The 13,690-nt window shown below is 40.5% G+C and overlaps 2 protein-coding genes across 5 annotated transcripts in view; both read left to right on the top strand.

The window, feature by feature from the left end:
* Positions 1–7,230, top strand: part of tbc1d14 (TBC1 domain family, member 14) — a 42,600-nt gene extending 35,370 nt beyond the window's left edge. For all 4 annotated transcript variants that reach the window (XM_026160479.2, XM_026160480.2, XM_026160470.2 and 1 more), the window contains exons 11-14: positions 2,530–2,658; positions 3,122–3,231; positions 6,188–6,446; positions 6,550–7,230. In XM_026160479.2, the coding sequence (XP_026016264.1) occupies positions 2,530–2,658; positions 3,122–3,231; positions 6,188–6,446; positions 6,550–6,618 (567 nt within the window). In that variant the 3' untranslated portion in view covers positions 6,619–7,230. The remainder of the gene's footprint in view (positions 1–2,529; positions 2,659–3,121; positions 3,232–6,187; positions 6,447–6,549) is intronic.
* Positions 7,231–12,052: 4,822 nt separating this feature from the next.
* LOC113017336 (C-C motif chemokine 3-like) lies at positions 12,053–13,023 on the top strand. Its single transcript, XM_026160497.2, has 3 exons — positions 12,053–12,212; positions 12,296–12,407; positions 12,715–13,023. The coding sequence occupies exons 1-3, from the start codon at positions 12,143–12,145 to the stop codon at positions 12,806–12,808; spliced, it is 276 nt and encodes a 91-aa protein (XP_026016282.1). The 5' UTR covers positions 12,053–12,142; the 3' UTR covers positions 12,809–13,023.
* Positions 13,024–13,690: the final 667 nt, after the last annotated feature.

Genomic DNA, 13,690 nt, shown 5'->3' with positions numbered 1-13,690 from the left:
TTGCTGCCACACGCGAGGAGCTGAGTGGGTACTGAATATGAAGTCGGCAACATTTTCTATGCCGGTGTGTGATACAGTTCGATACCTGGGCTCAATGTAAGTGCAGCAAAAAGGGGAAAGCACGGTAATTTACCTGAAAGTCACCAAATGAATAAGAAGACAGACAGATGGGATGACTGTCTGTGAGTACGGTTCTCAAATATTTCACCAGTCTGAAAAACAAAATCCTGCCAGAAATAATAGAATATTTAGGCCCGATTCCTTCTCATTAAGTAAATAAATGCTTTACCTGCTGTGCCATCTTTATCTTCTTACTCTTGGCGCTAAGTATTTCTTTCAAGCACTGATATTTCACTAGGTGTCCTGATATTAAAGCACTTCATACTCATTGGATTGATTTCATGCATTTTGTCTTTTTCATATCAATTATAAAACAGTTGTGCACAACCTTCTTTAGCTCCATCATATTCTCCAGTATTTTTTCTCAAAAACCTCCCAAAAGCTGCTAATTGATTGTAAGTAAGGAATATATTGCACATGAATTACAGTTATATAAGCTTTGGTGTGGTAGTAGTACCACATGAATAGTCACTCCCCTCAATAGAATGTATTAATAGATGTGGTCTAACATTATAAAACATGACACGTATTAACATACACAGGCTTTTATTTTAATGAAATCATCAGATTCATATAGAGGATGGTCCTGTTAGCAATCTGTGTGAGCGTTTCCACCCAACTAAAGCTCTGTATGAGGAAAATGATGCATTTTCAGATTTATTACATTATGCCATAGGTTTGTTTTTAGTGTAAATAAAGGTGCTTCAGATTTCCAGTAGATACATTTGTTACTGATGCTGAGAGCTGATCTAAAAGGATAACTCTGCGTGTTTGGTATCAATCATACGAAGGACAAATGTAGTTAAGTCTCATTTGATCTGGTTTTCTGTTTGCGATCTTTTTTGGGTTTCAGTTGGGATACAGCCATATGTATGCATTTCTTTTTAAGTTTCCTATTTCTGCTTGACTCACTTATGTTCCTTTTTGCAAGCTATGATGAGTAAAATGTAGGATGCTATTTACAGAATGTGGGGCTAGCCAACTGTAGAAAAGGGAGCCCGTGATTAACCTCTGCTGAATTACTTATGAACAAGACCACACGTGAAAATTTACAGAATTTTCTAAGCAAGCAAAAATTACTTGGAAATTTAGAAGGACCCTCAGGACTGAGCATTAATATTAAAAGCAAATCATTTTTCATTTCTGATAGTATTAAATATTACATTTATGATTGGCATTAGTGTGTTTAACAGGTGATGTGCTCAGAGTAATTTCTAGAATTCTCTAAGCAACAGATTCACATTTGTTTGCGCTGTTTTGTCTTTTGTGTTTTTGGGGGGATTTTTTGTGCCTCATCACCAGCAACCAGTCAAAAGATCAGTTCTGTGTGACGTTCACTAACCCTGAAATACCGTGCCCAGGAGATTGGTCAGGGGGTTTCTGCAGCATGTAGGTTCCATTTTAAAGTTAGAAGACCTCAAATATTTTCCTTCCATTCGCTCTTTTCTTCCTTTCAAGGAGACTTTGTATTGAGCCTCAGTGACGCCCTGGATTTCCGACTCTAGTTTCTCACGATGCCCTGATCCTCCCTTGTGATACTTTCATGGTTTACTTGATTCCTAGAAATCAAACTGAATTTTTTGGCTGAAGTTTTATTTATTTTTTAAACTATTATTTAATAAAATGTATGTTTTTGTTCATTCACAGTGTTGGCCTGTTAAAATATCAAACAAACCAAAAATCCATAGGGGGATGTATTCAGATTGATTCTTTATTCATTAAATCATCCAAACCTCCAAACATTGAATTTACAAGACGTGCGCAGGAGCATTAGCAAACAATCTGCACATTTACAAAGTGTGAACCCAGCGAATATTTGGGATAAAGAAGCAACGATCGCAAAGCAGTATTTTTAAAAAGTCACCCGCTATATTTTGTTTATGTTGTCAGTTGTAATGGACCTGACCAACTGTGCTCTCTGTTTTGTTTCTCTCAGTATCATCACTGTGTGCTCTTACAGCAAAATTGCTGCATTTGCACTAATGAGCAGTGCTGCTGTGGTTTGCCTTGCTGCTCCTACCCGCAGCCCCATGCTTTTGTCTATAGACAGGTAGAAATGACTGTGACTTCCTGCATTTGACCCCAACCCATGAGCAGCTACACATACACACACTCTCAGTCTGTGTAAGCTGTACGCAGGTTTAGTTCTTTCCATTTCTCCATCAGCATTATCATCTCTCTCCCCAGATTTATTGTCCACACTACTTGTAATACTTGCACATCACTGTCAAAGCGCCTGCACCGATTAATAGTGTCTGACTCAAATGCAAGGTTACCCGTTAATGACTTCCTGCCAGTGTTTCTGTCTAAATATTACAACATTTGACACGTACAAGCTCGCACCGTCACCGGTTTTAGGGTTGCTGTAAGTATTCGCTTGTACTGACTCTGTGTTTGTGTGTTTTTAAGGTGCAGGGAATGTCCTTCATCGCTGCTGTGCTCATCCTGAACCTGGACACAGCCGATGCCTTCATAGCTTTTGCCAACCTGCTCAACAAGCCCTGTCAGATGGCCTTTTTCAGGGTTGACCACAGCCTTGTAAGTAAACAAAGAGCATGGCAAACACGTGCGCGCCCACTTATTTCACACGCAGTACCTATAAATACACATGACTCTGAGCTTTTTTTAAATAAACATATATGTATACATATGTGTTGACTGCAAATCACCTTTTTCCGCCAAGCTCTTTGTTCAGCTGTAAAGTTGAGAACTTAACGGTTTAAAAAAAAAATCTGTTTGACTTAAAACATTTATCAGTAATACCTAATACGTCAGTAAATTCCATTACCTGTTTTACTGAATATAGCAGTGCTAGTGCTGTTATTTCTAACCACATTTATAAACTTGGTAATGTTACTGTCCCATCATCATCTCTACTGTGTTTACACACTTGTCTCCATTTAAACCAAAGTGTCTGTCATTTGTGTCTGACTCACTGAGCAAACTGTAAGTGTGGTTTGGGTTTACTTCTCTCTAAGACCACCTCCTCTCCTCTCCGCAGATGTTGACGTACTTTGCAGCATTTGAAGTGTTCTTTGAAGAAAATCTACCAAAGCTATTTGCACATTTCAAGAAAAACAACTTGACACCTGATATTTATTTAATTGACTGGTGAGTGCTTCCCTGTATTGTGCTATTGCCTCATTTTATTTTATATCTCCTGTTTTGTTTTAACAGTGAACTTGCATCTATTGATGAACATGAATTACTTGGCAGTGTGTCATTTCACTGATGCAGCAAAGCTCTACCGATTCGTCCTCCACCCACATGCACAGTGCACTTTGTACCCCGTCTTGCTGAAAACACGCTACATGCCTTCATCTCGAAACATGACACTTGCCTCACATTCAGTTTGTCATACTTTCAGTGTCAGGTGTGTTTCTGAGAAAACAGGAAAGGGGTTGTATGAGTGGTCACTGCCCATTTGAGGTAGAAATTTGTGTTTGTATCTTCACTTTAACCACATATATGCCACATAACTAGGGCAATAATATCAATCATTTATTTTTATTCACAGACTTCTGACTTTAATATTGTGAATTATTGTGTTTTTTGTTTGTTTGTAATTACACCTAAAACAGCCTTTTAGTTTTATTAAGAGCAGGTGGTAGTCAGCTCGCTTCTAAATCTCTTGAAGCTTGTAACAACGTAGAAAGGAGCCTTTTTTCTTTTAAAAAGTGTTTTTGTTTTTTTATTTGCATGCGGAGTAATTCTGCAAATATTTGTGAAAGGATGGGTCGCTCTCAGGAACTCAGTGAATTCAAGCTAGGATGCACCTGTGCTACCAGTCCAGACATTTCCTCACTACTACATATTCCAGTCAGCTGTTAGTGGAATTATAACAAAGCAACTGGGAACTGACAGAAGTGGTAGGCCTTGTAAAATCACAGTGGATGCTGCGGTACAAACGTGAACAACTTCAGCTTCATGGACTGGGTTTCCATGGCTCAGCAGCTGAATCCTTACATCACCAGGCACAGTGCAAAGCGTGGGATGCAGTGGTGTAAAGTAGAGATGGACCAATCCGATATTACGTATCGGTATCGGTCCGATACTGACCTAAATTACTGGATCGGATATCGGAGAAAAATAAAAAATGTAATCCGATCCATTAAATATCACAAAAGCACCTCACAAAACTTGCAACACGCCGTAACTCACCTCAGAACGTTAGCACGTCGGAGCAGTATGCATCACGTGATAGAGCGGCTGTGGCATGCGGGACCTGTCGGTGGTCTGGATAGCATGTGGAGCTTCGCTAGCAACCCGGCATTTCATCTCCGACAAAGTTATCCCCGAGAGAAGTAAAGCAAGTGTGTAAGTCTATCTCTGAATGTTTGTAAAGCATTCCTGCGTTAAGCTTACCAAACGATATATGGAGTGACTGCCTCTCCTGCTGCTACTTCAATCATGAAACTGCTTAATGATCAGCTGATCGGCTTTTCTGTTGCGAGTCCGTCTCTCTTGTTTGTTTATCGCCCACTTTGCACCAGAAAGAGGAAACCAGCAGCTGAACAACAGCAGCACGTTTAAGCTTGATCAGCTGTTGTTAGAATTTATTTAATATTACTTTCTACTCGAGGATCTTTTTCTACGTAGCTGACGGCTGGTAACTGTGCAGGGGCGGATCTAGCAAAGTTTAGCCAGGGGGGCCGATAGGGCATTAACAGGGAAAAGGGGGCACAAAGACATACTTTTCTTTCTTATTCTCATTTAAAATTTCGAGCTTTTAATAAATAATTATCTGACAGCCAAAGTTTTAATTTGATGCAAAATGAATAGAAGTCAATTACTGTATATAGTGACTATTAAGTCTAATATACCCTAGTAAGCTATAGTACTTTTTCCTTTGGGAAGGTACCATCTGTACAGTCTGCAATTTTGTTGAAGAAAGATGTTGAATCTATTTAATATTTCTTGAAAAATAATTGATTTCTGTGCATTTTTTTTCACACTGCGTCAAATTAAGGTTGATTACGTTGATTAAGCATCATGAGGTGGAGCGTGAGGGGTGGTTCCCTATTTTTTATTTATTTATTTTTGTTGTTGCTGGGAGTTGGAACCCTATTAGTTAGGTTGCTTAATATTTACGCTAAGTACTCTTTAAAATACCAGAATAGGGAGGATGGTGTAGGTTTAAGTTTATTAGATTGATCAGTATTGCTGAACTATGAAACTTTTTTTTTTTTGCATACAGGTATAACAGAATAGCTTTAGTGTAGTTGTTGTTTTAAACTTGAGTATGAACTTATACAAAATACAGCAAGATATTTAAAAAACAGTGTTTTTTAATCAATAAAACTATCGGATTCATATCTGTATCGGCAGATATCCAAATTTATGATATCGGTATCGGACATAAAAAAGTGGTATCGTGCCATCTCTAGTGTAAAGCACACTGCCACTGGAGCAGTGTGTTCTCTGGAGTGACCAATCACGTTCTGTCTGGCAATCCAAATGATGAGTCTGGGTTTGGTGGTTCCCAGGAGAACGGTACTTGTGTTACTGCACTATATGTCAAGTGTAAAGTTTGGTGTGGGGTTGTTTTACACAAGTTGGGACTGCCCCCTTTGTTCCAGTGAAAGGAACTCTTCATGTTTCAGGATACCAAGACATTTTGGATAATTTCATGCTCCCAACTTTGTGGGAACAGTTTGGGGATGTCCCAGTGCACCTCTGCAAGAATGGACAAAAATAAATGCTTTCCTAAACTTTATGTAAAAGAAGAGTTGAATCTGTTAAAGCTGCTAAGGTTTAGACATCAAATTAAACCTTATGGAATAAAAATGGGATGTCACTTAAGAAGTTCATATGCGTTTGAAGGGAGACGGATGAGTAGTTTTTACTCTATACTGTATCTTTCCTTTGTTTATCTATCAGGATGTGAGGGTAGATCTTAGAAGTTGGTACATGAAGTCAGATTTCAGCAAAGAAACTGTAACTCAGTACATGTGTTTCTTTAATATGTTAACAAAGGTCATTTCAAATTTCTGTTGCTATTAGTGACTTTGTTTTATATAGTGCTAGCTGATAATAACTTTTCCTTCCCATCTATTTGTCCCTTCAGGATCTTCACTCTGTATAGCAAGTCGCTGCCGTTGGACCTGGCGTGTCGAGTGTGGGATGTGTTCTGCAGAGATGGTGAAGAGTTCCTGTTCCGCACGGCTCTGGGATTGCTTCGCCTCTACCAGGATGTCCTGACCAGCATGGACTTCATCCACATGGCTCAGTTCCTCACCCGCCTGCCTGACCTCATCCCTGCCGACCAGCTCTTCCAGCACATTGCTGCTATTCACATGACCAGCCGCAACAGGAAGTGGGCACAGGTGGGATTTTTTTTCTAGATACTGTGTCTGAAAACATTGTTTACCCCCATCACTGCATCTTTGTTTTGAAAACCTTTTTTTCACTCCTGCTTCTTCCCCTCAGGTCTTGCAGGCGCTGACGGAGCAGAAGAGATCGGGAGCGAGGTTGCCCGGTGCTGAAGCGTTGAGCTGAGATCAGAACATAACCAGCTCAAGCTAAAGTACTCAATCAGACCCCCTCCAGCCTTTGGAAAAGCCTACACTCTTGCCCAAGCTGATGGACCTGAGAGAGATCTTCTGTCAGGTTGGGGACACGTCCAGTTGAGGCTGCAGTGATAAAGCTCTTCTCCAGAGGCATGCCACTCCTCCGACTGGAACCAGAACACTGGAGGGGGTCTCAGTGACTGAGCAGGGGTGTGAAAAAGGAATATGAGGCCTTATTTAACTTCCAGCACCCCTCCTCTGCTCAGAGGCCCAGCAGCAAACTGGAAACTTGTAGCTGGGAAAGGCTGAAGAATGTAACACACACTCCCACATATATGAACCTACCCGACTGACTCAGTTCCCCAGAGACTGAAGGAAACCACAGAGATACCAGATACTACATCAACTCCTTCACTGCTGCCAGCTCTCAGATCCTTTCTGTTTGATTCGGCAAATGAAGCTTAAATGTGTCTACAGCAATGTTCATCTCCGTAGTCAAATCTGTAAACGACATAAATATGTGAGGGGGTTCCTAGCTGTCTCTGTGCGTCTCCTTCTGCGTAGCGGCACCTTTTTTCCACTCAAGTTAATTTTTCTCACATTCCTTTGTGTCCTCCATGTTTTTATTTCCTTTTGTTCTGAGTTTGCTTTTCATTGGCTTGTAATCAGGGCCAAATTGTCACCTTAGCTGTTCCATGAAGACAACTCTTCTGAACAGGGGGAGTTTTGTAGGTTATAATCCATGAAGGTATGACACAAATGCACATAAGAAAATGTGGTGTGTTTGAGAGCACCGCGTTACAGTTTTAGTTCATTAGAAGAGGTCAGAAGCTGCCTGTGTCAGCGAGACTGGAATAAATGAGGTAAAGTGTTAGATGTGGATTTCCCCTGTATTTAATATATTTGTGGTACATTAATTTGCATTAATTAATTAGCTTGTTTTTGTTATGATTTCAGATGTGTTGGTGTGAGTGTGAAGTCTTTTGTTCATTTATTTAGTATATTTAAGAAAAGGATGGATTTGGTCCAGACAAATGAAGGGTTGTCGTTGAGCTTCTGTCTGCACATTTGGAGCACTTTTAATCTCTTTTTAAACACATTCTAGATTGCAGGCTGTAACTTGAGGGGCTTTGCACGCATTTGGCTGCATAATTTGCGTGAATATGAAAGATGAAAAAAACCATCTTTTTGGACAATAGCAATCACTTCACTGATAACGACAAAGTTCAAATACTCTGAATGGTTCAGAACTTTCCACTGTAGTTATTTGACTTTGCATCCATCCTGGTACACTGTCCCCACCGGCAGTTGCCCTGATTGCATGTTTTTTAGTCATTCCTGGCAGCAGAGCGCTTCAGAGTCTTGACCCTGAGTTCTCAGGCTTAGTGAGGTACTAATCCAGTTTATTTAAAAAAACTGTAGAGCTAGAAGGCTGTTTCTACGTGTCCACAAACATCTGTGATAGGATCTATTTAAAGCTAAAAAGCTGATGATTGTGTTTGTTTTGGCGGAAGACACTTGTGTATTCAGTGTGCTCTGAGCGGTGCAAGATCAGAGCAGAATATAGTACAACTTCCATTTTGACAGTCTCATGCTTCGCCAACCATCCAAACCACAGAAATTTGGGTCAGTTTGAAGCTGAATTAATCTTTGCTCTATGCACAGGTTTGAGGTCTGTGCACGGCGCGTGTGGTCAAAGCAGGATTTCCAGGGAGCAATCTAAAAGTACTAACCACACTGGCCAATGAAATTAACTTTGAAGCATTAAGATGTGGAGACTCTGAGGAGTGTGCAGTCAGCTGTTGATGGTTTTTACTTTCAAGGCTCGCTATGCAGGAGTTTTGTTGTTGCTGTTTGCATCGTGGGTCTGTCGTCCTTGGCTTAAAAGTATTTTTTTCAATTGCCATCTGTGAAATTTAACCAAAACCTTCACTTTTTTTAATCAAGTGGCTGGGCTTTTCCACCCGGCTGTCATTGTACATTCTTAGTGACGTGCCTGGTGGACTCGCTGCACCATCTCGAGGTACAAATTTGGCTTTTCGTGAAAGAGCGGGACAACCCAGGTTTGGTTCCAGGTAATTTATGTGACAAATTAAGGATGAATGGTTTGGGCATAAAGTTTAAATAGCTACACCGCAACATACGGTGGGTCGTAAGTGGTTGATCAGAGAGATTCCTAAAGTTTAAAATCCTGCATAGACGGCCTTTAATTACTTGCATTAGCTGTGTGTAAACGTCACTGTTGCAGCTGTAGTTATTGACTGTTGGTCAGATTACTAGCCTGCAGCATCACTGTAACCATCTTACCCGTCATGTTGTGGTGCCCCTCACAGTTTTAAATCCTCCACTCTGGAGCAAAGTGCAGTATAACAGAGATTTCTTACTTTGGTTTAAAGATTTGCGGCTTTTTTGTTTTGTGGGGGCTTTAAATTGGTTGTTTTATAGAGTTTTTATTAGGGTAGCAGATCTGATTATTTGATAATAGAAGCAATATTTAGTTAGAGCCCTACACAAAGTTGGAAGAAGGAAGCGGATTGTTGGATATTGAGCGTTACACAGCCTGCAAATCTCTACTTTTAGTTTTTCATCATGAGATGACACAGATTGTGTTGTCTTTTGTGTCACAGTGGCATAGTGGAGAGAGATCTGGCCTAGATCTGCTAACTGCTGCGTGTGTCAGGGTATTGTGGCTGCTTAAAGTTGAGGTTGTCACTAAGTTGAGGCCTTGACACTGCATTCACACTGTGGTTATTGTGTCACTCCATCCTCACCAGTAGTGGGCGGAGCCAATGCTACGTTGATTGGATACACTGTGCAAAGTCAACACACTGCATTTCCTGATCTGATCTTTGTTTTGTGACAGTGATGACTTTGAAAGCCCATTGTGCACAAGCGTCATCAGAGGAATGAAAGGCCGATGTATGAGGAAATGTCTCGTCGTTCCTTGTGAAACTGCTTCACGTGCTGTGTTGTGCTGCTGAATTTGTGTGTGATGGAGTTCCAGTCGGTCTTTCCTGTTATATTAGTGAACTCAATCTCTTAACCCTTAGCTGAGGCTGTGCTTTCTTAAATCCCTGGACATTAGCTGAAGTAGAACGTTCAGTCTGGGCTTTAAAAACAGGAAGACTCCTTTCGTTTTGTAATTCATCATCGTCTCAGCCACATGGCCGCTGAAAGGGCGCCTGCTGTGTTTTTGACTCAGCACCGTGCAATACTATGTCTGATCATTCTTCTAAATGCACCCCCTCCCCCACTGTGGTGAAACACTGCAGGACTGCAGCTAAAGCTTTTTGCAAGCCATACGTGCAAGCCTTTGAGTTGTGCCTCTGATCGTCTCGTGGTTAAAAACGGGTTGTTGATTTTCGTGTTATTTCTCCACCTTTTTTAGGTAGCTGTTTGCAAACTGTAGTGTGTGTCTGTATGTGTATGTCTTGTTTGTGTGGTTAAGTGGTATCTTCACAATTAGACCTGTTAGTTACCAATTAATTGTTACATTTAAAGCTGGCCTGGGTATCAGCTCTACCTGTCAACACTACCGTTTGATCCTTTGTGGTCAAAAAGATTCAAACTAAATTGGGTTGAAAGATATTTTAGATGATGTACCATTGCTTGATAATCATGTTGATTTGCTGGGTGTTCTCAGTCGTTTTGCATTGTCTGACTTGTATTCCTTTTTTTCCAAGAGACCTGTGTACTGTAGAGGACTGATAGATATACATGGAGACAGCAGAAGGTCACCGCGCAACTGTTTCTCACTTGAAATGTATATAAATGATGGTTTTATTATAATAAAAAGATGTACATATTCAACCAGGAGCTAGTTTGTTTCTTACTGGATTACAACTCTCCTCCTGCCTTGTATAGATCAACAGGTGGAAGTGAATTTCCCAGAGTGCCTTTGAGCCTAACCGGAGTGAGAACACGATGGCTTATGTGGTTAGTGCAACAGTCATTGCTGCAGCAATGCGTTGTGGTGTATTTACACTTTCTTGTGAAAAGGTTGCCACACTTTTACCTGAGATAAAATCTATATGTTAGTATTGAGTGATCCGCACTTTTGCTTTGATTCTCGATGAGTGGTGATAAACCACTGATTAGTGAACATATTACATAAATATCAAATGGGGTTCTCTGAAGCAGACCTACGTCAGACAACAGTGGCCCAGTTTTAAATGTAAAAATCTCCTGGAGTCCACAAAAGCCTTTAATCACAGATCTGATCCTCATATGAGCAGAGTGAAGTTTTGTCTTCATCTAAAATCTGTATCTACTTCTTCAGCTTAATTCTCCAACATATATAAGTATATAATTTAAACCCCATGGCATTGTTTTGTTAGCTATCTTTGTTTCTATGTGAATATTTCATGACTATTTCTAAGTAACATGTGCAGCTGCTACAAACAATCACTGATTTGTTTTACAGCTGATATATAAAACAAAAACACAACAACAACCAAAACAAAAATGCGTGAATCAAAAAGGTTCTTGTTAAGATCAGATCTGCGGCCATTTTCCTATAAACACTATGACCATGATAGGGTCATATGACCACACGCTGACCACGTGACGTTTAAATGATTTGACAAATCATATGAACAGGTCTAGAGATTGATCACCTTTTGGCAACACAAAAAAAAAGAATATTTCCCAACCAGTTGGCTGGTGGTTAGTTGAGGCTGATGGCAATCACTATTTAAGTGCTTGTTAAAGCCGGAGAATACTCAGGAATAAATGTGTATTTCCCAACTGGTTAGCAAAATCCTCGATCGCTTTGCAAAGTAAAAAACGCATCTTTTGAAAAGTACTGGCTGCATTGCTGAAGCACAACATATAGTGTGAATGTTAACATTCTGGTTTGTGTCACACTTTCAAGTTTTAATAGTGCTCAGTTGTTAAGACAGTTAAGTTAGTTTAACAGTTAAGTTGGTTAAGTTGTGTCTTTCATGAAAACAACAGATGACTGCAGCAACCCGCAACCATAGCAATCGCAAGGACTGTTGTGGTACAGCACATGACTATATGTAGCACGAAAAAAATGATAACACACATTGTTCAAATAGATTTGTTGATTTTGAAATGTTACTCTGGCCAGCACAGTCTCATTACATTAGAAATAGCCAACAGTGATGTTCGGGGGCATTGTTTTTCTAGTGTTTTTGTGGTCATTATATTTTGTGACATATATTTTTTAAAACTTTTGGGGGGGCTGTAGAAGTTGGTTTTGTTAACAGTGTCATGCTTTGAGCTGCAGCTCTGGGCTAAACCGCAGCTTCATTTCCTCTCAATGTAGCCGAGTGGAAAGTTCTGTCAGAGGCATTTTCAGCACCTTTTGAAACCACAACCACCCTCCCTCTTTCACACCAATGACACCATATGCACCTTTTTTTTTTTCAAAATATTGATCTTGATAAATGTAACAGCACACCACCTATTATTTAGAAGCCCTTGCTTGCGTCTCAAGAACAGCTGTTGTCTTAATCTTCTTCATCATCATCAACTCCCGAGGAATCATAATGAAGACCACTCACATCCTTTTGCTGTGCATCCTTGGAGCTGCTTTGTTGTCTGCAGTTAACTGCACTAGTAAGATTACCTTTAATGTCATCATTATTAGAGAGGTTTTTTGAGTAAGTCTAATGAAACATGTTCTAATGCTTTTTCCTCAGCTGGAAATGGCCCCGACAACTGCTGCTTCAAGTTTTACCCAAGAAGAATTAGAGCAAACCTCGTGGAGTCGTATTACATGACTGATCACCGATGCCCAAAGCCTGCCGCCATGTAAGTGAAGAAATCTGGGTTTATTTTGTTTTCATGTTTAACACAATAACTGAAATTACTGTAATGAAAAATATCCAGTATGACCATTGTAACTGGACAGTTTTTGGACATTTTCTTTTTTTTTTTCATTTCACACAGGACATCTTCTACGTTTACTTTTTATTTGAACTCATATTTGTTCTTTTAGTTTTGTCTCCTAACATTATCCTGTAGCCGTGTTTCTTTGTAGCTATTAGTTATTTTTGCTTTTTTGTTTAAAAAAACAACAACACACAATAACAGCAGCATTTCCGCCTCTTTGTTTCAGCTTCATTACCAAAAAGGCTCGTTCAGTCTGTATGGATCCGTCTCTCTCCTGGGTCGATAGCATCATGAAAACGCTGGACGAGAGCACTTTTTAAACCAGCTGCCTGCTCATCATTTCATTTTGTTCTGCTTTATCTGCAAATATCATATCCAATGTGGCTTTATGATTTTTGTAATTAGTGCAACTTTGTCTCAACTGATCCAAAGCTAGTTATTAGCCTGAAGCAATCCACTGAAAAGTCCTTTGATTGTGTAATGTCTCTTTGCTTTGTGTTATGTGTTATCCTCCAAAATAAACACCACAAAAATACAAGCGTGTGAAACTTTTTCTTGTCTCTTCTTCATGTCTTCTAAGCTTTACGGGTTGCCAAGTGTTCCTTACATACTGTGTGAAATAACACTTTTAAAACAAATAACATATAATTTGGTCGATTCTGAAAGTACAATTAATTAATTTAAACACCCCTTCGGAGGTGGGGTGCCCCCGGCCTCTCGGCCTGGGGCTCGGTCACTCAGGCACAGCTGGGGGCCGGCGGAGCTCACGGGCGCGTCACTGCAACTCCCCCTGGCTTCTGCTCCGCGGCTGCTGAGTGAACCCTCATCTGGGACTCTCCTCAGCTCTTACTGGAACAGTGGCGTGGCTGCCCCTCTGTTGGTCTTCCTTGGTCTCTTGTGTTCTGGGGGCCTCTGGATGTCTGGAGTTTTGATCTCCTCCATACCCGCTTCACACCCTGGAGGACGGGGCTGTGGCCCCCCCACACTCCCTAGCAGATCGTTACATGGAGAAACCTTTGGAATACAAGCGCGCTGATCCACACAGGTATGCACACGGGTGTTCACTGCTCGTAGACCCAAATTACACCTTTCTTGGCCGCTACGTCGAAGCACATCTGTCCTGCGTGCTGCACAACAACATTGAATATTTAGTATTTACTGCTGTTTACACTTAGCTAGATTAATGCGATGGTGTTGTGTTT

The sequence above is a fragment of the Astatotilapia calliptera genome, chromosome 3, assembly GCF_964374335.1.
Source record: "Astatotilapia calliptera chromosome 3, fAstCal68.1, whole genome shotgun sequence".
In the NCBI taxonomy this organism is placed as follows: domain Eukaryota; kingdom Metazoa; phylum Chordata; class Actinopteri; order Cichliformes; family Cichlidae; genus Astatotilapia; species Astatotilapia calliptera.
Note: the sequence above shows the minus strand (reverse complement) of the source record. Positions and strands in the feature narration are given on the sequence as shown.